This window comes from Rissa tridactyla, chromosome 4 (assembly GCF_028500815.1).
Source record: "Rissa tridactyla isolate bRisTri1 chromosome 4, bRisTri1.patW.cur.20221130, whole genome shotgun sequence".
Lineage (NCBI taxonomy): Eukaryota > Metazoa > Chordata > Aves > Charadriiformes > Laridae > Rissa > Rissa tridactyla.
In genome coordinates this window covers 89,230,236-89,256,344 of record NC_071469.1, presented here as the reverse complement: position 1 = coordinate 89,256,344, position 26,109 = coordinate 89,230,236, and the positions used below count along the sequence as shown (strand labels likewise).

At 41.2% G+C, this 26,109-nt stretch overlaps 1 protein-coding gene across 1 annotated transcript in view; it reads right to left on the bottom strand.

Moving 5' to 3' along the window:
- Positions 1–25,864, bottom strand: part of CMIP (c-Maf inducing protein) — a 139,098-nt gene extending 113,234 nt beyond the window's left edge. The window contains exon 1 of the mRNA XM_054198054.1: positions 25,426–25,864. Coding sequence (XP_054054029.1) covers positions 25,426–25,725 — 300 coding nt within the window. The 5' untranslated portion in view covers positions 25,726–25,864. The remainder of the gene's footprint in view (positions 1–25,425) is intronic.
- Between the last annotated feature and the right edge of the window lie 245 nt (positions 25,865–26,109).

Here is a 26,109-nt window from a genome sequence, read left to right as displayed (position 1 = left end):
TAATGAGTACCAATAAGCACCCCTTTGTATGACACCACACCAACAAGCAGTTTGCCACTTGGCTTGTACTATATACAAAACTTCTAAAATATTTTAGAAATACTCTTCCTTGTAAATTACACTTTCCAGCAGAAAAACAAAGCACTCTCCAATAATAACAACTGTTAGAAATCACACTCTTTAGTGTGTATGTTACTTACACACTAAGTAAAAGTCTTCTTCAGAACTCAGGTCTCAAGATCTAATCCAAAGGCCAGAGTAGCCAGTTCAAACATCTCCCAATTTAATTAGGCTTTGCATCAGGCTTCTACACTGCAGTTGTGCATGGCTGTAGCTCAGGACGAAGGCATAGGGATCCTGTAAGCATTTACCATCACAAATAGCTCTGTCATGATGAAATGAGTCTTTGCCAAATCACTTCCTAGTGCACGTCTACCTGGCTTGATAGCTTCTTGGCTCCGATTCTGCACATTGCAGAGCACTCGATTTCCAGCAGGATTTCAGAGTACGCAGTATTTTGCAGTATCAAGACCTATGAGTCCTAGCTGTTGATTCCTCAGGATCTCAAAATCATTTTTAGCGTGCTTGACACCTACAGTTTCATTTCCACTTGGGACTGCCGGAAGGCAAAGTCTGAAATTAGCACACATGTCCAGTGAGCTGATTTTCTAAACACATACTCCAAATGAAAACAAATAAAATACAAACATTAAAACTCAAATAAAATAAAACCATTCTCTCATAATTTCAGAAGAGTCTTTTTCCTCCAACACAAACTCATCACCTTAATATTTTCAGTTTACATTTCTGTAATTCAAAACATTTCGCTTTAGTTTGGCAGGCTTTACAAATTCAATTCGGCAAGCCATCAGTCGCATATATAGACCAGGGCTTCCTAGTGGGTAGCTGTTCTTACTTGCATTATTTAAATCCCCTTCCATTGACCTGAACATCATGCAAACAGATATTAAAGCAATTTTACAAGTGTAAAATTTTAGGGGGAACCCTCCAAAATTCATGTGGTTCTTTCATATACATCTACTGCAAGTCATCCAAATGGTTGTAGCAGAGTTTTTTTTTAAACATCCAAGCAAATTCTCTTTGTATTTTGCAGGCAAACTGGCCATGTCAAGTGCAGTTAAAATGGACTAATTTGTGAAAACTGCTGCTAGTATATAGTGGGGGCTTTCTGTTTGCACATTAACAGTTGCTGCAAAAAGTCTCAACAGAGTAAATTAGATTAACGTGTACTAGGTTGACAGTTTAAAACAAACATCTACAGTTTCTCAAAAAAAAAAAATCAAACCAAAAAAAAATTTAATTTCACTTCTAGTTTCTCTTTTGCACTCAAAACCTAAAGCAGACTTCTTGTTACCCTGTTGGTGACCCCCACGTACCATGGCAAGGGCTCTGCAAGCAGAGGTAGGCTAAACAGGGTATCAGTGTTACAGTTTACTATCACCAAGATGACTACATGTGTAAGAAGCACATTCTTCCCATCACTGCACTTACTCCATAAGGAAACCAGAAAGGGCACCAGGCCAAAGTCTGGTAGTTAAGCAGACACACTATCAGGTTTCCCACATTCAAAAATCTTGCTGCCAGGGAAGCATGAAAACTGCTTCCTACAGCCTGGGTGGCAGAAGGAAAATTAAGCAAAACCTAGGCAAGGCCATTACTCTGCCGATCTGCATAGGGCTTTTAAGATTTTTATCTAGCTGAAGTCCAGCTCTCAAAACACAGGAGCTTCTTCTTATCACCCAGCAGCTCTTTCATTTTCAGCCTCAGTTCTTTTATCATTGTCCCCTGACAGAGTTTTATCTCCAACCATCCCTTTTTTGAAGGCCATAAGATCTCCTGAGCAGTTTTTAATCTTTCTGCAAACACACATAGGAAGGTTGTGCCCGCTGTAGCCTTTCTCCAGCATCTCTGCTAAACTGTTTCCAGCAAGAAGCTCCGAGCAGCAGAAAGAAAACCTCCCGCGACTCTAATATGTACCTCTTGCTCTGCCAGGCTGGTTCACAGTTCCTCCACGGCAGAGCACAAAATCCACCTTTACCTTTACATCCTTCCTGATGCGACAAGGACAGGAACCTAGTTTCACATACCCAGGTAATTTCTGATGTGGGGTATATCACGCAGACCACAGTGTTTAGGCTGAGGGTGCTACAACACTTTACCAGCAGCAGAAGACCGGACTGAGTCAGGAATTGTTTTCCTGATCCCATGCCAGCGAGCTCAGCGGGTCAACCCTGATGGAAAGGTCACTCTTCAAAACAACCAGGTCCAGCCCCTGTGCAAGGAGCCAACAGACAGAGCAGAGAGGCTCTGACACGGAGTTCAGATGAGGTCCACACTCGAGGGAAAAATGCCTGCGCAGTGCACAAGCAAGGGAAGCTTAGGATGACTGGTCAGTGCATGCCTGATGCTCCACACCAAAAGCAAACCAGTCCTGAACGACCAAGAGATGAGCACCACACATGGCATCTCACAGGAAACAAAGTCATGTGTATACAAAAGCTCTGCTAAGTGATGAAAGAATTACAAGACATACTAGGGCGGAAATCTTTCTTTTTTATGGCATTTCTCTGTAAAAGAACTCATTTACTGCTGTCCCTGGTATTTGTTGTTGCGTAACAACTTCGTAATCGCATGTCCAACTCCTACCACCAAGCATGTGAACGTGCTGGTGAACACTTAGCTCAAGTTAGAGAATTCATCGTGAAAATAACTGATTATTTTTATGCACAAGGCTGTTTTGGCTACTTCCGAAAGGTAAATTTTGTGCTCTCTGGCCCCAAGGCAGGATCTATTAGTTACCCATTTCATGTTTACACAGAATCCAGTCAGAAAGACACGCACCGGCTTGAAGACTAGAGGGAACAAAACTAATTAATAAAAATAAAGTAATCCTACTAGCCCAGCTAATATGTAATACAGTCAGGCAAGCAAACCTTCCTAGACGTGTTTCTACCAAATAGGGTCATTGCTAGTCCCTTGTTAAAAAAGGAACTTTCTTTTACTCTAAAGAAAAGCTTTATACTAGCATTCCCTGAGTGGCCAAATACGCATATAGAATTGTAGTGGGAATCCCTAAAACACAAACTGAGGCCAACACAAAGCATGATGCAAACTGTTGTTCCATCACGACACACTGCAAGACAGCGCTGTCTGAAATGCCTCCAGACTCCTGCATGCGACCTGTTTTGACCACTGTCTGTACCAAGGATGATCAGCTACACCAAAACACCTGGTAGATCACACACATTTGAGGACCCAGTGCAAAGCCAAAGGAAACCTTCAAACTAATTTCAGTAGAAGCTGGGTCTAACAAAGGGTTGGACAACAGATACAGTTTAATTAAACTTATCTGAACCTGGCCAATCAGGAGATAAAAGCTAAGAATTAAACCAACAGATCTCAAACTTGCTGACATTCTGCAAAGGATTTGTGTCACACACTGTTAAGTCTCCTTCGTTCCAGCAAATAAAATGTTGTTAAAAATAACACTACCTTCTCAATACTTTTTCCCCCACATCAGCTGCTGTGCTGTCACTAGAATGTTAAACAAAAAAAGGTGGGCCATTCAGTCACAGTTTATTTGCATGCTAGGCCAACTTCAATGGAATGCTTAAATACAGTGGAGACGAGGGCTTGCTTAAGGAAAGATAAATGACAGAACTTAGTTCTGATGATGTGGGTTTTTCCTATCAATAATTTCTAAGACATCTAGACAGAAAGATTTGCAAAAGAGCACTACAGAATATTTCCTTTGGTTGCTATCTAATTGTTGACATGATGCACACCTCCAAATAAATCCTTTTCCAGTGTGGTCCCAACAATAGGAATCACGATGAAGAATCACAGCGTTGGCAAACATCGCTGGTGTTTTAACAGGCACCGAGTCCCAAGTAACGCAGTTGCTTGAGCTGCGTGCCTCTGTCGCACAAGCCTCTGTTTAAATACTGCAAAGTGGTAATCTCCTGCTTTTGCTACTTTGAAACTGAGGAGGCAAAGGAAAATATTTGAATGTGCAGTCCCGAGGTCAGAGCTAAAGTTTGATTTGGGTTGGTTTGGATTAAGGAGAAACGTCCAAGAACAACTCACTGATTTACTTTATTTCAGGACTTGGCACACAGCTTGGACCAAGTTCAAAATCCAACGACACTGCGCCAGAAAATGCTACAGAAAGAGCAGAGATAGGAGACATCTGGACTGTGTTAGGAACTTAGAGCCATAAAGTCCTTTAAAAATATTCTCTGCTCATGTTGGGACTTCTCTTGTTTTTGTTTCAAACAATCCAAATGTTAAAACTGTGTTTCAAATTAAAAGTAAAACAAAAACAAAACCAACAAAAACCCAAAGCCTCCTCTCCCCCAAGAAGTGCAGCCTAAGCCAATTACAAAAGTAAAAACAAGACAATTTTAATGACCTCAGATGAAAAGTGAACGCTCCTACAGTGAAAGTGGTAACTTCCAATAGCACTGCATCAATGTTCCTACAGTGAAAGTGGTAATTTTTAATATTATTGCATCACTGCAAACTTCTCACGCGAACAGGACAGGAAACATGTCCTATAAAACATGGCCCCTCTGATCGTTTGGTATTCCTGCTCTGACACACCATTTCAGCCTATCCAGGGCATACTGAAAACAGTGGCATTACCCAAAAATCTTCCTTCTGCCTAAAGCATCATGGTCTGGGTTCTAGGAGATAACTAAAAAAAAAAAAACCAAACCAAAACCTACCATTTTTAAATGGTCATTTAATTGTTTCCATCTTAATTCCATGCACTTGGCAGCAGTCATGCCAATCACTTTATATTTCCTTAAATATAATGTAATCAGTTGTGCTCTCCCTTTCTGGGAAGGCTCTTACAAAAAGGAATGAAAGAGATGGATTTGGGAAAAGAAGAAGCTATTGTCAATTTTTGTTACTTATTACAAAACTAGAAGAAATACAGGACAAATTATTCAGAGAGCTCTATCAGAAAACCGGAGTAGTTTTGGAAATGAATTTGTCTTCAAAATTCCAGTTGATGATGCCTGATTGATTAGCCCTTAAAATGAATACCTCAGTAAGAAAGCCTAATAACACCCTCTCTCCAGTGGGAAAGCAGGCAGGGCTCGGTCAGTGGCAGAGTTGGAGGAGCACAGGAGCTCCTGGCCCCATGGTCCTTACCAAGCTGACCATCCCCTTGGTGAGAAGCAGGACCTTCTAAGGCACCTTAACTCTGGCTTTTTACTTACTTCAGGTAAATCAATCGTTTTATTTTTATTCTACGCTTTCCTCACCTGCAGCTTTCCTAACTGGCTGGAGCTGCATGGCAGTGAAGTGCTGAGATCCACAGGACACAACAACACACGTAGTGTCCTCGGCTGCGTGAGATTGCACCTCCACCAACAAACAAGCCCCTCTTCCCGCTCCAAGGATGAGATCAATTGACGGAGCAAGGTCTTTAACGGTGCTGGGACCTTTTAAGATCCTACAAAACATGGGTCATGCTAGCAGAAGAGGAATTTCTCTGCATAGAAACTGTGCTTCCCAAAGCTTGTTGAATGTGAAGAATTCATCTTACCTTAAAATAAATATTTTTCATTAAAAGGCAAGGCAATTGTAGCCCAACCTGTCTACCAATACAAGTTCAAGCAGGACACTTGGGAGTGAATAACAAGCAAGTAGAGTAGAGTATCAAGAGAAGAGTCTGCACAGCTGAATTCAACACTATGACCAAAGTCGAGGCTCAAATATACTCACACAGGCTTGAGTAAAAAGTCCTTAAAGTATTCTCCAGCAGTGAAAACTTCTGGCAAGGCTGGATTTCATTTAAAAAGATGCTACCCTTCCACCCTTCCAACTTGTTGGGAATATTTAAAAAACAACACACACACAAAAAGAACAACCAAACAACACAAAACCAGCCAGTTTATTCAGTTTATTCCATTTACTCCATATTCTTGATTATTTATACCAATTAGTAGGACAGAGTATCCCATTCTTCCAAATACATGCCTTGGCACAGCAAGGACCATTCTGCATTCAGCAACATGCATCATTTCCGTCATTCTAGCTCCAGGAATAGAAACCCAAGGAAAGCAAGACAGCCAGATAAACAAATCATTCGGATACCTGAAAACCCAGGAGATACTGTAGCTATTGTCATTTTACACCTAAGCTCCTTTGAGGCATTCTGACAGCGCCAAACGTAGATGAAAATAAAGAATTAATGGGCTTCTTGGAAGTAAAGAGAATTCACAGAATTATGCTCATAAGCAAACAATCCAGAGACTAAATCCTGCAAAGGACATTTTTGCCCGCACTGAACACCGCCCCGTTCAACATAGTACACTGTGTTTGTTGACAGCACTACATTTGTTCAACGCTCAATGACACACCTCCCTGAAGATTATTAGTTGTGTCGTCTGCAAATTCTTCAGTATTTCATAGGCTTGATGGCGCTTCTACCATCTGCAGTCATCCGCACCAGCAAAATTTAAATGTAAACTTCTACCAAACCTGTATTAGAGCATTTTACATGCAGCACGGGAGATAAGATTGTCAGCTCTCATTCAAAATATTTTATTTCAAAAGATAGAGTAACAGAAGTACAGAAATGACAGAATAATTACCTGCTAAAGACTGCACATTAGCGTAACATCTCTGCAACCAATTAACCTCAGCTGTGACAGTCCTGCAAAGACATCTAGGCAGGAAAGTTCTTCCAATCCAATGGAGTTGGGCCAAATATAAAATCATCCTCCCCCCCCAAAGCCCAACAACAAACCCTTTTTATTGCAGATAATATTCCTCTCCTACTTTCCCATAATAACTCAGAAAGCCAAATCAAGGAGGACAGATGCAGGCCTCAGCTATAAAATCCAGATTTCATTTCCTATCACTCCCCTCCCCCAGGAGCTCAGGGGTGTTTAGAGTCTGGGCTGTGGTTTAAGTCCATCTGTGTTCTTCAAGTATAAACATCTTCATTGAAACCAGACTCATCCTGCACAGCCATTCATTTAGTGAGCTCATCTGTGAGAGACACAGACTGGCACATTTCTATGACAACGGGGGGGGGGGGGGGGAAAATAAAAAAAAAAAAAAGGAGCAGCTTGGCACAAATTAAACAGCTTTTTAAAACCTCCCTATTGTTCCTGATGCTGCTTTCTCTTCCTCTAGCATCTATAGTTATCTCAGATACACTGCCCAGAACATCAAGTCTCCCTAAAACAGTCCTCTTTCCATGGGGAAACAGAGGCATTTTGTAAGAGTTCAATGTGGGAAGGAATGCTCAACAAATAGAAGAATCGAAGCAAATGGAATACTGTCCTATCTAGTTCTCGACTGAATTAGACATACATAGACATCCTAAAGAGACAGCCCAAAGAGGGACCCATAGAAGTCTGAACCAATAAAGTGTTCCCCAAAAAATCCTCTCTTTAAAAATGACTCCAAGTAGCTTGTTTTGTTTAAATATCTTGCTGCGGATTAGCTCTTGATAAAAAATTACCAAAACTCAAGAACAAGTGTCACAATTTGAAAACCATCATTCTTTCACTCGCTGAATCTCAACCTGACTTTTTTGGTTTTACACTAAGCCACCCTCATTTAAAAAAAAAAAAAAAAAGTGGCAAGGTTATTTCAGTGTAACCAGTCAGGTCGCTGTTTTATTTTCCCACTTAGTAAAACCAAATAGATACAACAGGGAAAACATGACAACATTTTCTCTCCATAAGGATTTCATGTCACAATACACGTGATGATATAAAATCATGCCATTTTTTCAGCAAAGACATAAGCCTTAGCTCAACCAACTGATACACTTTCTTAAAGCACTGCTTATTTAAAAGTCCACACTCCAAAGCAATTCAGCACCAGATAAAGCAGCTCTTTCTCTGACATACGTTGCCAGTCAACGCAGAATTCACGTTGTCCTTATGTTTGTTATTCCATCCCCTCAAATAAGTGACTGCCAGCTTACACAATGCATTAATTATAAGTAGTTAAGATTGTTTTTACTAGTATGGTACAGATGCCAAATCACTCTTAGTGATTCCCAACAAGAGAGAAAGATGCTATGAGCAAAAACAATGGAATGGACTCCCAGGATCTAGACGCGCCAAGCCACAAATATAATGCCAGAAGAATAATTTTATTTTTTCACTCCCACTCTCTCCACCTTAATTTTTTGAGATTTAGTCTCAAACCAGATTTTGATGAAATAGGCAACCTCTTGAATCTTCTGCTAAAACTCCTTATGTTCGCAACAGCTCATTGTCACGTGACCACAGAAATAATAAATCACAGGAATAAAGAGATTTTTTTTTTTTTTAAGTCACAGAAACCTCAAGTGCAACTTTGTCTACTATGGTCAATTTCTTCTCCTGGAGTCATTAAATGTTTCCCAGTCACATATAGACTGCACCCATCAACTCAATGATTTTCATCTCGACAGTGTTTTGACTTGATCTTTTACTCACAAGCCATTTTGTTTAATTTGCTTCAGACATTTTTCCACACACGATTCAGAGGAGTGATACACTTGCCAGGCAAAGTACTGAAATGTTCCCAAAGGCATAGATGAAGGAAAACTCAGTTATTAGTGGATCTAAAAGGTACTTCTTATTACTTAACCAGCTTGCCACAGACAAAGAGCATAGCTAGCGTATTAGGGCTGTTCCTAGTAGATATGAGCTTGAGTCATGCAACTGAAACAACTGGGACCTCCTGGTGGAATTAGATGCTAGAAAGACAAAAGGTGTCTAAGTCCAGCCCTAAGGTCTTATCAACTCACCCAAAACTCAGGATGGCAGTAGCACATAAAGCCACAGGAAAGGGCATCTCCTGTGCTCTCCTCGGTCAAGGATCAGATCAAAAGCTCCAAGATACAATCACCTTCAGAAGTGCTTTACCCTTTGAAATTCAATCAATGCAGGAATCTTGATTTTGACTAATTTCTAGTTAAAAAAAAAAAAAAAAAAAAAAGAGAAAAGTGCATCCCCCCCTTTTTTTTTTTTAACAAGTAGCTATTAAAGTGTTAAACTGTCTTTTTCTGTGCAATGTTTCCCATGTCATAAAACTAATACAGGGATAAAAAACTCGGGCTGAAGCAGTGTCTTCAGAAGCCATGTGATAAACCATGGGAAATGCCACAGGACTCATTCTGTACTGGCTCTCAACTGGATCTGCAACAGGCAAGACAGTCAGAAATGTAGGTACTTGGGGAAAAGCAGAGTTAGGGTACATCTGATTCTGAAAACTGAGATATCACACATGGCAAGGCTGATTTCCATAAGTGCAGCACATTCCCTTCTCCAGTTTAGATCTGCAAACGGTGGGCTGCACTGTTTATTTTCTGCTGCCTACACAATGCATCAGATCTGCCTACTAGGAACACGCTACTCTCTGCAGAAGTATGTTCCCCAGAGACATGTAAGCTCCCATCCGCACCAGAACAGGCAAAGACCACACAGTATCACGTTGTATTTCCAGCTCTCTGCAGAGGTATCCTATGCCACGTCCTGTCTCTCAAATATAAAGATATGCCAGTTCTTCTGAGATCAATGCAATCATTGCAGATGGTGCTGCTGCACTCCACTGAAGAAACAGTTCCCTCCTCGCCTCCACTGCTCACTTCTGTGCACTTAGAAATGCACGTCTTTACGTTGCTGTCTCTCTCGCCACAGCCTATAGGATGGCAAGAAAAAACTCACGCTATATGGCAACAGGTTCAATACAGGACAACATGCCAGGCAACACATACAACCTCTTTTTACAAGGGTTAAAATTTACTCAAAACCAGAAAGATCATGGTTTTTGCTATACAGACAAGACTTCCAGTTCCCTGATGAGGAAATGAAGTGATGTGACATTAAGCAGCTCATGAATCTCTTCAATTAATGCATTCTGCACAACAGAGACTTCCAGGGAATTATCTGCAACCACAGCAGTGCCTCTTTCCCACTGCCATGTCCCTGAGAATGACTCACTTCAATTCCCATATTCTTGCTGCAGGCAGAGATCTGAGGACTATTCCCTGTCTTCGTTAGTCAGGCAAATGGTTGGAATCAAATGCTAAAACTACTTGCACAAAACTTTAATTAGGGTTGCCTTATTTCCTGCAACTATTCAAGGATAGTTACCATCAGCTCTCCACTCTTCATGCTGATTACGGCTTATGCTGCATGAGATAACATTTCCATCCCACCACCTTCAGGGAACAACCAAAGAGTGTGCCATACAGCCATGCAGAGCATGGCAAAGAGAATAAAAAACAGTACCAAGACAGACTGAACTGCAGAAGGCTTGCAAGCAGCACACCTCCAGCACTGAGCTATATTAGAAATCAACTGCAAAGCTATCCTGGCACAGGACCCTAAGCTGTGGGAGGAAACAGGACAGCAAAGGCTGAAGAAGCCAACATCCATTGATCACTGTGGGGCCCAGACGCATGACCAAGCTCAGCACCTTTCCACAGTGAGATCCAGGGCCACCACTCTCATTTCTGAATATGTCAGCCCTTTCCAGAAAGTCATGGGGAAGCGGAAGGGGGAAGAAGAGAGTTTTGAGACAGGTGATATGCCTTGCTGCTCTCCATCATATGAAGGGTCAGGAACAGCCTGCAACAGGGCCTCTCCTAAGCCACTAAACTCTTTATTGCAATACTATGCCAATTTAAAAGATATTTCATCATTAAACTGGTTTGGGGGACATACGGGTGTGACTGTGGCTGTTTTTACACATTTAGGGCTACTGTAATTTTCATTTAGAAAAAAATTTCCCATAAGAGAGAAAAAAAATTTAAAAAAATTGTGTTACAAGTGTTTTCAAACTTGAAAAAGCCTTTGCAGAGTACAGCTAGCAGTCTGTATGCACTTCATGTGATTTGCAAACTAGAAACACTGGAATTTTAGGCCAGGAGGGTGTCATTGACTAATGGGGATTCTCCCTTCCCTCTGGAGTATAGGTTTATAGGGGAATAAGATCATGTTCTCCAGGCAAGTTTATATGAAATGATTCATCTCTAGCCAGCTGCAGTCAAGACATCTGCCTGCTTTCATTTCACTACAGGGAGATTTGCCGCCCCCCCTTACCTCCCAAAGGCAGCCAAGATTATATCAAATCACAAAAAGAAAACTTCAACAGTTTCAAAACTAAAACTTAATAAGTCGGGTAAATTACAGAGAGGCCACAGATGCACCTCTGCCCCACCTAAAGCATTCCTAAGAAACATGAAGTGAATACTAGGCTAAGGAAGTCCTATTTAATCAACAGTCTATTGACTTTAACACGGAGACATCACCTCTGCATCCTGTGGTTTACACCTAGATCTGCCCAAATACATGAAGGTATTTCTTTGTTTTGAGAATCCCTCACACATTCCACGTGGGATCATGCAGACGGTCCTCGTGTGGTCAAATAAAGTTTGTGAACCCATGCCTTTATAGCTTTTCCATATTAATCTGCACTCTGGGCATATATCCAATTAAAGCCTCATGTATAGATCACTAGGTTACTAACTGGCTTGCATACTTGGGGGGAGGGGAAATAACAAGCTCATGACTGCATAATTTAACACTGCCTGTGCTTTCACTTCTACATGCACAAGTCTTTTTTAATCTAGTATTACCATAAATAAAAAGTAATAATGCTTGCCGAAGAGAAACTCGGGTCCCTACGTGCTGGAAAACACAGTAGTCAATGCTGAATGCATTTACATTAACACTAACTCCAGTGCAAAGAAGACAAGGTCTTTACACAAACACACTACAAAAACAGGAAGCAAAAGGGAAAACTTCACAGTGTTTGGAAACAGCAGAGCATTGTTTGTACAGGCTTCTCTCACAAATGCAAGAGGAAAAAAAAAATTGGGTAACGTGAAATCCAAGCACAGCAAGAGCTTTAGATCAGACACAAGGGTCTCAAGACAGCGTCTCTCAAAAGATCTCCAGGTGCAGACTGTACAGGCAAGAAGATGCATAGCTTTTCTCTCCTATTTCTGCTAAGAAAATCCAACAAGTAAAGAGACACAACCTCCCAAACCCTTGACATTAAAGCTAGATACTGTAACACAGCGCTGCATCTTTATCTGAGTTAAAGCAGGCATGATAAACGAAGAGGCATTAAGAAACATATAATCCACCAAATTTAAACATTTCCATTATTTTTAAACTGCATTCAAAAGGGAAAATACAATGGCATAGGCCTGACAACACTGTGGGCTGCCCCAGAAGGCCATCTTCACCTCATACTATGGGCTGCGCTGTGGACTACCTCCCTTCAAGATGAGTCAAAAAGCTCCTATCACAAGCACGCTGCAGCCACTAACTCGGAGACTTCCCTTTTCAGATGGAGCACACAGATCGGACCTCTAACTTGAAGCTGCTTTGTTTAAATTTTTCATATCATCACTTCCTTTCTTTCCCTTCCCCCTCCAGGCCATGCTGTAGTACCATAAATGCATACAGCCCGCACAATATAAAGGTAATGCGTACAGTTAGTGCTGCCTCAATCCCAACTCACTCCAGGTTTAAAACCAACCAATCTACCCACCAGTCCACAGGTTTAATGCAACAAAGGATTGTTCCTGTATTTGGGCAAGCACCAAGGAGGGCTCAGTACTTTACCATGTCACCTGTCTCCACGAGGGAGCAGCTTTATACACGGTCAACTCCCACGACAGATTTGATTTCACCAGGTTTAAAGTACATTAGTCAATCCAAGTCACTGGGGACATTTGAAATAACTTACAAGAAATCAAAGAAGATTAATTTCAAGGGAGGCAGTGACATAGCACCACAAGAAGCATAAGTTAGTGTTAAGAGAAAAGCAATTAGCAATACTTCTTAACGGCAAAAATTTTTTCACCATAAACACAAGAGCAAGAAGACGTTACAGTCTTCAGGCAAATGCTGTGCTCCAAAGACAAAGTGGTTACCTAGAATGGGTATGTCAATATTTAATACCAAAGTACATGTCTGGTCCTGCACATTTCATTTAATTTCAAGCTTTCCCAGCTTTATTTCCTGTTTCATTCACAGCAATCACAAAAGATGAATTATCTAACCTTAGAAAAACGTGTTTTCAGTCAGACGAGACATGTTGACTGTGTCCGTACTTTCACCTTCAGCAGCATAGTTCTGCCAGCACAAGTTTTATGTTTTCTTCAATGTCCACATTATTTGTTTGCAAAGTAGATGGGATTTTCAGTGCCAGCACTCCACTCAAGCCGCTTGCTCCTCTGGGATAGGAGGAAGAGCCTGTTCTGTGCCTCTGGATGTCAGACTACTTTTTAGTGAAAAATTTAAAAACTTTCTCCAAAAGTCACCATAATAGCAGCAAGAAAAAAAATAAAAAGAAACAAACAAACAGCATAACAACACTGAAGGATCTGAAAGAACCATGAAGAGTTGAAAGAAAAACGAAACAATGACTAATAATTTGCACTTGCATAATCTTTCATCAATGCGCCTCACTTCCATATACTGGGAAAAAAATTGGCTGCATTTCATAGTAAAAACAATCAGGAATACTACTTTGAGCCCTTACTACACAGCTGGAGTTGCTATTCCTTTTGCAAAGAATATGTGAAGAAGTATCTGTATTCCTGCACTGAAAGAATAAGCAAAAGTTTCTTTCAGTTCAATAATTGTGCTACTATAACCTATTTACTAAAGGTAGAAGTTTACAGCAATTGCATAGATTTTCTTCTGGTTTAAACAGTGACTGAACAACATCTGTAACATGACGTTGTTTTCTCTTTCTCCAGGCATGCAGATAAACCTCTCTGTTTTACATTACTGTTGGATAAAAAACATGATTGCTTCATCGAATATGATTCATCTTCCACAAGTAATCAACAGGTACTCAAACTATGGGCATTGCACTACTGAGCAGTAAGACAAGCCTACGGATGGATCTTATTCGGCACAGTCCATCAAAGTAGATGGACATCTCTGCTGCAAAAATAAATGCTGTTCTTCAAAGAACCACTGGGCCTTTCACAGTTTTGGTCCTCTCCTCTCACTTTCTCTCTGAGAGCCAAGATACAAAGCGAACTGTTCAGATGACAGGACACCATAGCTACAGTCAGAGCATCATGGAGCCAGAGCACCCAAGGCAGGCACGCTCTCACAGCTCTCCGTCACTGAGATCCAGTGCCCCACCTGGCATTGTAACAGCCAGGGCAAAGGCATCTCTCGTTGTGCATCTACCTCTCAAGCTGCAAGGAACAACTCGACACTCAGTCCCCAACTAGAATAACTGCATTGCCCAGAAAAATATCTGCAGAATTGCAGCAGCTTACACCAATGGCTCATACATCCACTGTTTATGAGTCCACATAACTTTCTACTTTCAGTTCCCTATCTTCTTCCAGCTTACATTGTACTACAGAGAAATGGGATGTTTTGAGATGCCTCTACAACCACGTTCTTCTCAAGTGATTCCTAAGTTTAAGAGCCCAACATCAAAAAGTTCGTATATTAAATCCAAGGTATAAGAAGGGAGAGAGAACTGCTGATCTTTTTTCAAAAATGGATCGCCAACACCCTGCTTCTGTAGTAATTTTGCAAGATCACTCTCATCCTGAAAATTTCAGTTCAGTCAGGGTTTCCCCGACTTACTCTGTACTTCTGAAATCAATCTTAACAGCCTCTAAAGCAAAAGCAAAGTGGTAGGTTGTCAGGAGGGACTATTAGAATATACAACGCATGCACACCGCAGAAAGCAAGAGACTTGAACTGATTGGCACCTAGTTCCCCGACAGATATTTTCTTTGCAGGAAGACTGAAGGGTAGTAAAAGCAGCACAACACCCTGGGCCACGTTCTGCCATCAGTCACTCTCCCACACTTTCACCGATTTTTAATGAGATTTACAAAAATTAAGAAAACGAATAGCCATCAAAATCAGGAGGGAAAATGCAGCCCGGCGGCCAAACCAAATTCATTTCTGCTCCACCTCCTACCAGTGATTTATCATGAACATTAGGGCAAGGCACTTCAGCTAATACTATCAGGACATGCAACTAATTCTTGGTGTCCAACCTAAAATGCTCCAGAATGAACCACAGGTGCATACACCAGCTGAGAAGGAACTGCAAATTAAGCAGGAACCAACAGTAGCAGACACGTCTGAAAATTCTGACCTACATTTATTTGTCTCCCTGTTTTCCCCACGTATAAAAACACTGACCATAAAGCACTCCAAGACAGTTGAAGCACAGTGAAGTTGAAACCCAAGGACTTGTAGAATGAAATCATTATATTGTCATCCGGAAAATCATTTTTTTCTGATTGTTTTAAAGGCAAAAAATAATCACTCTTTTTTTTGTGTTCACAGAAGGTCAAACAGACATTCATATTTATGGAAAAAACATACACACCCTTAGTATTTTGATTAAAAAGTTGGATTCCACTTGGCAAGTTTCAGAAACTTTTTTTAAAAAGCAGTTTCTACTTTACTATTAATAATGCCCATCCCTGAAAATGGATAGCAAAGTCATTCAGTCTTATTTTAGGTGCTTGCACAGACAGACCAAAACCATAGCCTACTCACAATATGCACTAATTGTATTACAGTAGTGTTGTGGTAAAACAGAACCCCATGAGGATCCATACATGGTAAGAGACGCCTGCTGATCCCAAAAGCTTATATTCAAATAGCCAAAACAGACAAAGACTGGGATGAAAGGACCACTGCCATGTAAAAAAATAGCAATACTATAGCTTTATCATTGAGAAATATTTGCTCCATATTGTTTGAAATGTACTGTTGGGAATAGACCATGGGTATCTGCAGGAGGTTTAGGAAAAAAAACAGTTTTCTTTTAAAAATTATCCAAACTGCCTACATTCACATGTAATTACCTAATTTTGCTCAGTTAAATGTTTATTGCCTATACACAAATAAAGAATGAGGCGTTTTTTTGTTTACAAAATTCTTACCTTACCTGTGGGTTAACATCACCAGAAATCTCACCCATAAAATACACAGACATCTGTAGACAAATATTTACAACTTACTTAAAAGAGAAAAAAAATATTATTTGTAATTATCACTCGCAAACACTGTTCATCTTTAGGCTTAAGAAGAATACTATATAATAATATGAGTATAAAATAATTATATTTGGGAATACAATTACATATTCTCAAAAAAAACCCTCTGATTTAGTTTAATCTCGGTTTTCTTCAGGCAAGATTTATTGTGCCACACATGGCATCTTCGTAAACAAAATCTTACAAAACCTAAATCCATTTCTGTGTGCGCTTTAAGATAAATTTTTCAAAAGGAGAAACAGATTTTATTTTGTTCAGCATTTCTTTAAGCAATGGAAATCCAAGAAGCAAAAGCCATTTAGTGATAGTTCCAAGCACTCGACATCCCCATTCTTAGTATCATTAAATTAGAAATCTGGAGTTTTAGAAGCATTGGATATTCATTTTTTATTCATCTTTTTTTAAGCCCTGGTTATTACTCTTTTCCTCCTCAATGAGAGTGAAAGTGATTTTTTTCCTTTTAAATTTTTCATCCAATGAGAAAGTCATGCAATCTCTCAGTCACAGGAATAAGAACTTCAGGGAAACTCCAACACACTTCGAAAAGTGCAAGAGCTCTTACCCCCAAAACAAGTGGTAATTCTAGCAGACAAGGGAGAGAGACACTTCATTTTCCCTTTTTAAACCTCATACTTTCCCACTGCTTCCAAAGTGAAAATGGCTACAGATGCAAATACCAAGCAAGACAAGAGCAGAAGCAGCAGCACTGTCTTCCTACACCTACAAGAAACCGGGGGCAGCTGCCCCTGTAGAGGATTCACCCTCATGCAAGCTTCAGCCAGGACCACGCACCACAGCAGCATTCCAGCAAATTTCAAGACCAAATGTGGGAAAAGTGATCAATTTGTGGTGAGCGGCATTTTTTTCTTAATAATGGTCTATTGTCTGGGGAAGAGAGGCAGGAGCAAGCTGATGTGTGTGCCCTGCGAAGCAGTGGCGGTGGCTGGCAGGACCTTTCCAAGAATCCTGCATGATAAGGGCATCAACCCCGGTGCAGTCTGACACGGGGCCGCTCAGCACACTAAATCACAGTTCCCCGCACCACTGAGATTGGCTCGCTCTCCTCCCATGGTACCTTTACTTTTCAGCTATGGGGATGCAAATTAAAAAAAAAAAAAAAAAAAAAAACCACAAAAAAAACCCCCGAAAATTTAAAAAAAAAAAAAAACCAACCCACATACAAAACTTGTCCTGTTGGTAATTACATTTGCTGATATCCACAACCCTACCGAATAATTAAACATTAATACACTGCAGCAAATCGCATGCGTTTTCCCCAGCTTTGCAGGATACAAAGGTGCAGAAGAAGCACTTGGTCCCATGATCTGTCACATCTTGAAGATGTTCATTGCTGTCATTGCCAGGGCTTTCAGACTGTGGTGAGCAGTCCTCACTAGTTTCTGTCCTCAGCCCCGGTTCTCCCCATAGAATAAAGTAATGTCACAAACTAACTTTTGACCAGGACAGTGCTGCCTAAATGCTGGCATAAAATGGGTGAAATAGCAACAGCCTCTATACCGGTTCTGTCTAACAGGGAAATTTCCAGCAAGCCTCTCGCTCAAAAAGGAGCCAACTCCTGCTAGTGCAGGCTGCTCGACATCTCGAGATCTGCCAACCAAAGAAAAATAAGTGGGGCTCTATTTTGTAGAGAGCTGTAGAAGCCTAACAGTAGAGTTGACCATCTCCCCCAACCAGCAGCCAACCTGAAAGCTGCGCGGTGATCTTTCGCTGAGCTTTCCTGGCTTTTCTGAACAGCACATCCTGCCGTTCACGTTACAAGCAATGAATGGTAATCCCCCTCCTCAAATTACCCTACTGAATTCAACAGAGCGAGACCAAGAATGTACGTGACCAAGTGTACTTACAGTTCACATTTTAGTCATTGCAACGAGATTCTGGAGCTCCTATTAGTAACAGGCACACATCTAGCAGACATGCTCAAATCCAGAAAAAGAGACACCTTTTTTTTTTTTTTTAAGATAAAGGGGAAAAATACTTAAAATTATTTAAAAAACATACTGAAAACTAAAACTAAAGTAAAAGGAGGTAGCCTTCACCATAAACTTATACCCTGGACACCACAGTCCGTGACCTGACATGTCACCTGCTTTTGTATTTCTCACTCTATTGGCCCTGTCCCATCAGCCATGGGACAGCCCAAGAGGCAAAGTCAAGAAATCACTTTACATACTGGAAATGCCAGTACTGGTAACATCAATTGTCCACAAACCCTGAAACAAGACCCCCTCCCTCCAAAACCTAGAGAGTATTGTTAAATTCTCCTAATTTTCAAGCCTATGAAGTGAAGGCCTTTTAAATTTAGCATCTGGTTCTGACTTTTTCATGTTTTCCTCCATAACCACAAGAGCTAAAACTTCACTCACCATTGACGTGTTCAGTTATAACGTATGCTTTTCAATTGTCTTTTCCCTTTCCTGGTATTGCCCCTGCATTCTTAAATATTGTGAAAAACAGGAAAATTTTACGCAATGATTTAATAATACATTGTTTTTGGCAGCAACTCCAGCCTACCATGTTTCCCTCTCTCTTCTTCCTCAACAGCCTGGCAGACTATATACTGAAACAGATCAGTTCCCTGATCCAGTTAAAAGACAGCAAATCTGCAAAAGGTTCAAACAGAAAAAGCATTTACCAGCCAGTTCACGTAGATTTTTCTCAACCTGACCCTGCAAACTCTTAAGCGCGTACAAAAGACAGATCGACACGGTACAGCACAGAAGCAGAAATGAACAGCACAGGCCAGGACTACCTAAGATAGCATTACTGCCAATGACACTGCACCATCAGACTGTGCCAAAAAGTTATTAACTACACACACATGCACAAGTGGTTTATATAGATTATACATACTGAAGTATCGATCATCTTCAAACATGCAATTGTTTATGGAATTAAGCACTACATATCTACAAACATATGCAGACGCAGAACAGAACTGATGCAACTAGCACTGCTCAAAACACTAATAAACAAGCCACAATCTACCCATGCAACCCACAATCTAATTACTTCTAAAGACTCCAAAAGGCTTGAACTATTTGAGGTAGGTCTCTTCTTTCATAAATCCTATGTGGGAAGATAAGTAAAACCCTATTACTCCAGCCATGCTCAGTAACACAGAAGGAAATGAGAGAAGCCATTTTATCATATCACGTTAAAACTCACCTGTTATTTAGGAACTTCAAAAGTACAAACAAATTATCTGCAATAAATTACACAGTTCCAAAAAATCAGCCCCCTCTATGTGCTAAACCTACCACCTTTTTCCTCCAAGAAGTTCCCTCAGTGTACACAGTTCTGTCTATGATTTTGGTAGGACAAAAGCTTCAGTCTGTTCTCCCACTCCTGCTAACAATGCAAACCTAAGCTTGCAAACCGCAATGGTGATGCAGATGGGTCTCTCAGCCTAGCTCTTCCCCTCTGAAAAACTCAATGTCCTTTCCGTGTTTCACAGAATTGTAAAATGGCTTGAGTCAGAAGGGACATTTAGGGATCATCTAGTCCAACCCACCCTCCCATGGGCAGGCACACCTTCCACTAGATAAGGTTGCTCAAAGTCCCATCCAACCTAACCTCAAACACTTCCAATGATGGGGCATCCACAACTTCTCTGGGCAGCACATCCTCTCCTAGAAGGATCACATCCCAACTTCAATGATCTGGCAGATTCTTCCCATCACTAGTTATGATGTTCCACTACCAAAAAAATAAAGATGATCTCACAGCTCCACAAAGGCCCAGCCCCACGAGGGACAATGCTGAGCACCTCTGGTCCCTGCTCTGATGCAGGATCAGGTCCCCATTGAGGACCAGAGGCAATTTACAAGCTTCCTCCAGGGGACTATTACCATCACGTAGTGGCTAGCACCACATCTATGATCTTTACTCCCCAGCCAAAATGAAAAATGAGGCAGAAGTATTTCTGAGTATCCTTCTTATTTATGCTCCTAAATACGTAAAATTTACTGGCTGGGTGTTAACACTAATAGCCTTAAGAGCTCTCACTCTATCAATGAATATAGCTTCTGTTTTCATATTTTATATAACTCTGTGACATATAAACACGTACCTTAACACTACTGACTTATAAATATGCTTTTTAACCACTGCAGGAACTATATATTCAAAGGTATGTTTGATAGGCATTAAACAACTTTAAAGAAATACCATTTTAGGTTTTCCTAAGCTGACCTACAAACTAATATAGCAATAAAATAAGTTTGTCACAACAGAGTAATATTCCATTAAATCGCCCAGTCTTCAGAAAAATTTGGGTTTCGTTAATGCAGGCACATGCCTGCCTTCGCTTCTGAAACAGAATCTCTATTTCAACAGCATAGATAACATGGAGCAATTTGTTCTCAATTTGAAGAGAATTCTAAATTATCACAGGTTGTACACAAATTATGAGATTCAATGCTCCTTCTAATGTGCCTGAAGAAAATACCCGATAGATAGCCACAGGGTAACCCAGAATCAGCAAAAACACATATACCCAAAACACATAGGTACCACTTCTTGTCAAATGAAAACAATCATTTGCAATAGTAAACAATGAGGAAATATTAAGTAGTAATTTAGCATTTCATTGTTATAATGGATTAAAAAAATTATTTAAATTGCTTTGTTATTTATACATTCATACTTATTTGTACAGGTAATGATGGTAGGCACATCAAGCTAGTTTTAAGCCACATTTGTAGAGCCCCATCAATGGCACAGGATTTAAGGACAGCTCCTGGTTTACCGAGCAGACTGTTTATTTTACTTTTTATTATTATAGCTAATTCATAATCATTCTATTTGGAATCTGGATAATGCTACAATATTCCTGTTCCAGGAAAGCTTTAAAAAAAATTCTTTTTATAAGATTGTTTTGAAACTTCTGAGCTCTGTATAATACTTCCCACTTGAGCTAATTGTTTTTCAAGGGAAATTTAATTTTAAAAAGTGTGTTTTTATAACTAATGGGAACCTGTGCTAAAGTAAACAATGAGTCCAGCTTGATAGGAATTTTTGCTCTATCTTTACCAAAAGAAGGAAGGAAAGACATGTAATAGCAAGCTGAAACACATGCAGTAGCAGAATTGTTGAATTTTAAAAAACAATTAGAAGACAATTTTCTACTCCATTTCTCCTATTTGAAACAGACCATCCTGCCCTGCCTCATTTAATATTAATTGGGTATGTTCTCGTCTCCAGAAGAAAATATAGATGCAGTTCCCTAATCCACTTACATTCTTGTTTCAAATATATTTCTCATTAGCTAGCTTGTCAATAAACTATTGTCCTCACACATCACTTTTGTACAGAAAAAAGACACTAAAAGACACTCAAGTCCTTTCAGGATCGTCACCAGCTTTGAATGTAACATTACATTACACTCAACTTACCTGCCAAGGCAAACCCAAGAAATGTGAAATGGTCATGAAAACCCAAACTTTCCACCTCCTTGAGGGATATTAATGAGTAACTTCATGGTTTCAATTATGTCTTATCTTCCCAGATGGGAATTAGAGAGGTCATCCCTAGCCAGAAAAAATGAATCACTTATTTATTCTTCCCTTGGCTGCTGCACATACATCTGTATCACAAGTCTTTCTTGCAACCCAGTACTTTAAAACTCACTGTCCTAAACATCTACACCCAACTGCTGCAAGAAAAAGAATGAAAGAGAAAAGCCGGGCAGAAACATGAAAGAGACAAGACAGAGGATATTAAACGCACAGAAGTTCAGTTATGACAGCTACTTTTAAACTACTGAAAATTAAGTTTTAACATTTCTGCTGAAGATAGCCATAGGTTTACTCTTCTCACATACCAAAAAAAAAAAAAAAATCACACAAGGAATATTAAATTAGATTTCATTTCTGTCTTTGTTTTTACTATCACTGCCCTTCAAGCTGTGCAAGGACAGATTTCACTGGGAAAAAAAATTAGTAAGGGCACTACATTTGAGTTTGGTAGGTGTTTATAAAATAAACATTATTCCTTTCATGGGGGAGAAAGTCAGATTCATCCCCAGGCAAGCTGTTGTCTGGCAAACAAAGTTTGTAAGTATCAAAATTTCCTACTGGGACTTCAGCATTTACATTTAAAAGAAAAAAAAAAAAAGTTACAGATCTGCCTTCACTTTCACCAAAAAAGCCTAAACCAGAATGAAAGCCTGGACAAGATGCGAGTGAAACTGTCATCGTGGAACTCATTCTTTGAGAAATGAGAAACATGAACCAAAAAATGGAAACAACACGTAAATCAGATAATAAAGTCCCAACACCTACAGTTATGGGTCTCTCCAAAAGCTAATACCTTTTCACTTGTTAGCTGAGCGCACATACCAATTCAGAATACTATTATTATTATTATTAGTCTTTTATGAACATACATTTATTTTAATTGAAACAGTCGCTTGTGGTAATGTCAGAAAAAGCACTTTGTATTTCCCCTCCCTAAATTTTGCTAAAATAAGATGGCCTAACACTTGTTCCATTGCCTTCTTGCATAGTGCTTCTGCTACGGAAAGCTATCTTGTCAGCACAAAACATGTAACTGCCTAATTAAACAACGGAAGTAGTTACTTCGTGCAAAAAACCTGCAGGGTCTCATTATTCAGACTTCTATGTGGGCTCATACAGGGTCTACCTGTGGAAAAAAATGCAGATAATAATCCTTACACAAACTAACGCTAACTCCAATATTGCAGCACAGGCATGGACAAGTAAGAGCTCATGGGGAGAAGACTTCAATTCAAATATATGTCTCAAGTGACAATAAAAAGGATAGAAAGTACCTAGAATCAACAAGTTACCCACTGTACTCAGGAATATAATTTGCCAGATCTGGATTTAGCTGTCATTGCAACTTTTGCTTTCAAATGCAAAACAAAGTGATGTTATTTTCCTGGTCAATTTCATTCATGTTATATAGAATGCAGCAAAACTCGTCATGCCAGAGGATTTGCAATGGGATGATGTGAAGATTAATTAGTGGCTGTTCATAAAGCACCCTGCCTGTGGAAAGCCCTGTGTGTAAAAATGACCTTGTTATCAAAGTTGCTGAGTGCTCCCAATGCTCACTTTCAATGGACAGTATGGATATTTTTCTACAGCTCTTGAAAACCAAATTACTTGCATTTAAATATCTACCTACAGTTTCAGGAGTTTTTGGCATTGTGCCTGTACCCTACTTCCATAGGGGGTGGGGGTTACACTACCACATATTTTGCTTAAATCATATCATTTCAGGTAAAAAAAAAAAAAAAAAAGAGTAAAATCTGGATATCATAGAACCAATGCCTGCAAGATACCTGCTAAACGTACATTCAGGCAACAAGTGAACGTGGATCTTATTCCAGTGCCCTAATTACTCCCTGGAAACCAAAAGACACTACTTGAAATAATAAAGCACAGATATGTCTGTGAACAACGGTATTTACTTGGTGAGTTAGCGCTGGAAAAAAATGATAAGGCGCAAGACCAAGCACGAAGAGCACTGCTTAACAAAATGGAGCCTGCAATGGTACGTACGGCGTTTTAGTATCTTCTTGCTATTTATATACATAAAATAATTACGAATGAGAACACCTCAGTGTTAATTAAAGCAAAACCCCATAGGACTTCAGAAATTTTTTCAGAGATGGTATCTTTGGCGACTGCTTTGCCAGCGAGCAGAGTTTGACGTCTCCCGTACAAATACAACTTCATGCCTAGTACTGCCACATTGCAGAGATTAAGGTCTGAAGCATGATCATGCCCCTCTCTACTGGCATCCTTCTCGGCTCAGAAATAATTGGGAAGTGCCTCATGTCCACTGATATTCAACTTCCCCTCTACACCGATGGTATCTTAATGTAATGAAGAACTGCAAAAACTCCTTCTGCTCCCGTCTTTTGGGGCTTTTCTCCAGCAACGATCAACCGAGTCTTCCTTCTCCCTTTACACAGTAGCTCTATCAAAGAAAGAAAAATATCCCCTTGGAAACATCCTCAACAGCTCAGCAGAAAGGGTGAGCAGAGATGTCATTGTGGCACAGAAACAGAGCTCTGTGAGAACAGGCAGCTGGCCTACCTGAAGGTTAAAGTAGCTCCCACTGAAAACCTGCTCCGAATACACCACAGAGAGCATGATGCAGGCAAGACATTTACACACACACGCACTAGGAGTCTGCGTACCAAAGTGTGAAAAAAATCCAACCTCCGAGCACAGCACGGCCCGGATGAAATCCATTTAAACACACCATTAACAGAAATCTACACAAAAGCCAATCCACTCTCTCATCTCACCAGTATCCTATAGGAAGGCCAGAATGAAGCCATTGAGAAAAATGAGACGTTTACATATAAATCAAAAAAGGACAAGATCGAAGTACTGAATGATTAAAAATCAGTGTAAAGCGTGTTTCGCGAGCTGTGCTAATCGCTATTTGACAAAATTTAAGTGTAGTCACATCACATACTATATGACTGTTCAAATAACACCGGGCGTGAAATTTTAAGTTGTACGCGTAAATATAGATCATGTTCTTAAAGACTGTATCCATCCATTGTGCATCATTTGTACTGTCAATATCACTGCCTTGCAATTTGCTCTTGCATCGTCTTCCATTAGGAAGAAAAACCCTGAAGGAATCTCCATTTTTTACAATCACACCGCCAGTGTCTGGGCAGGGGATGTGACCGCCAAACCGGAGCCCCAAATCCAGGCCTGAAACAAACCGGAGCCCCAAAACCAGGCCTGAAACAAAGCAAAGCAAAGAGGGTGCAAAACCCCAAGCCTTCACTCTCACATTAAAAGCATCCTCCACCTCCCTCGCCTCCAACTTGGCCAACGTGCCAGCAGATATCTGCCGGCTTGGGTTTCAGGTAGAAAAGGCTCAGGGTGGCGATTTCATGTCAGTATCGTGTTGAGAAAGGAGGAATTAAAGAAAGAAAAAAAAAAGGGGCAAAAAATAGCCCAAAAAAAAGGGAAAAAAAAAGGAAGAAAAGGAAGAATAATAATAACAGAGGAAAACTAGGCTTGCTCGAAAAAAAAAAACCCATCGAAACTGCAAAATTAAATATCCCTAGGATTACAAGGACGGGGGAAAAAAATCCCCGCAGGCACTCCGGGACCCACTCCACCGACCGCCCCGAGCCCTCACACCGACTCCCTCGGGGGTGCGGGGGTACCGACGCCGCTGGGGCTGGCAGCGCGGCGCAGCTCCCGTGTGTCCATGTGCCCCCCCGGCCCCGCAGCGGCGGCTCCGTCCCCGCAGATGCCCGGCGGGGCTCGGGATGAGGAGGGGGGTGGGAGGGGGTGAGGCGGTGGGGCCCCCCGCGGCGGTGCCGGCGGGCCCGGCCGGGCTCTTACCGTGGCCGAGGCGAGGCTGTTGTCCGCCAGGGTCAAGTGGTGGGGCTCCCAGCGCCGCAGGAACTTGGAGGTGAGGATCTTGCTGAGAAACGTCCGGGGGTGCCGGATGACACACACCTGGATGTCCCCCTCCTGCAGCAGCTTGTACCTCATGCCGTTGCAGTGGAGCAGGGCTCTCCGGCACGGCGCGGCACCCATTTTATTCCCCTCGGGAGCGGACATCTCGCCGCCCAGCAGCGGCTTGCTCTCCTCCGTCTGCCGGCGGTCGCTGCCCCCGCCGGAGCCGCCGGTGCGATCCATGGCAGCCCCGCGGGTCCGGGGGGTTGGCCGCCCGGGGAGACCGGTCTCTACGGGGGAGGGCGGTAGAGACGGGCAGACCAAATAAAAAAAAATAATAATAATAAAAAAATCCAACCCCTTAAAAACCAAAAAAACGCTGAAGGGGGGGGGGGGGAAACCTGTCAGGGAAGATGGGGGAAGGGACTGAATGGCACCGGCGGGGGGAGAAGGGGGGGAAAGGGGAAAGGGGGGGGGAGAGAAGGGAAGCGATAAAAATCCTTATTCAAACTTCCAAATCCGCCCCCGGCGGGTTCCCCCTCAGAGCGCCGGGTCCATGCTGCCGGGCGGGCGGGCCGGCCGAGCGGAGGAGGGTGGGCTGCCGGCGGGGGGGCGGCAGACAAAAGC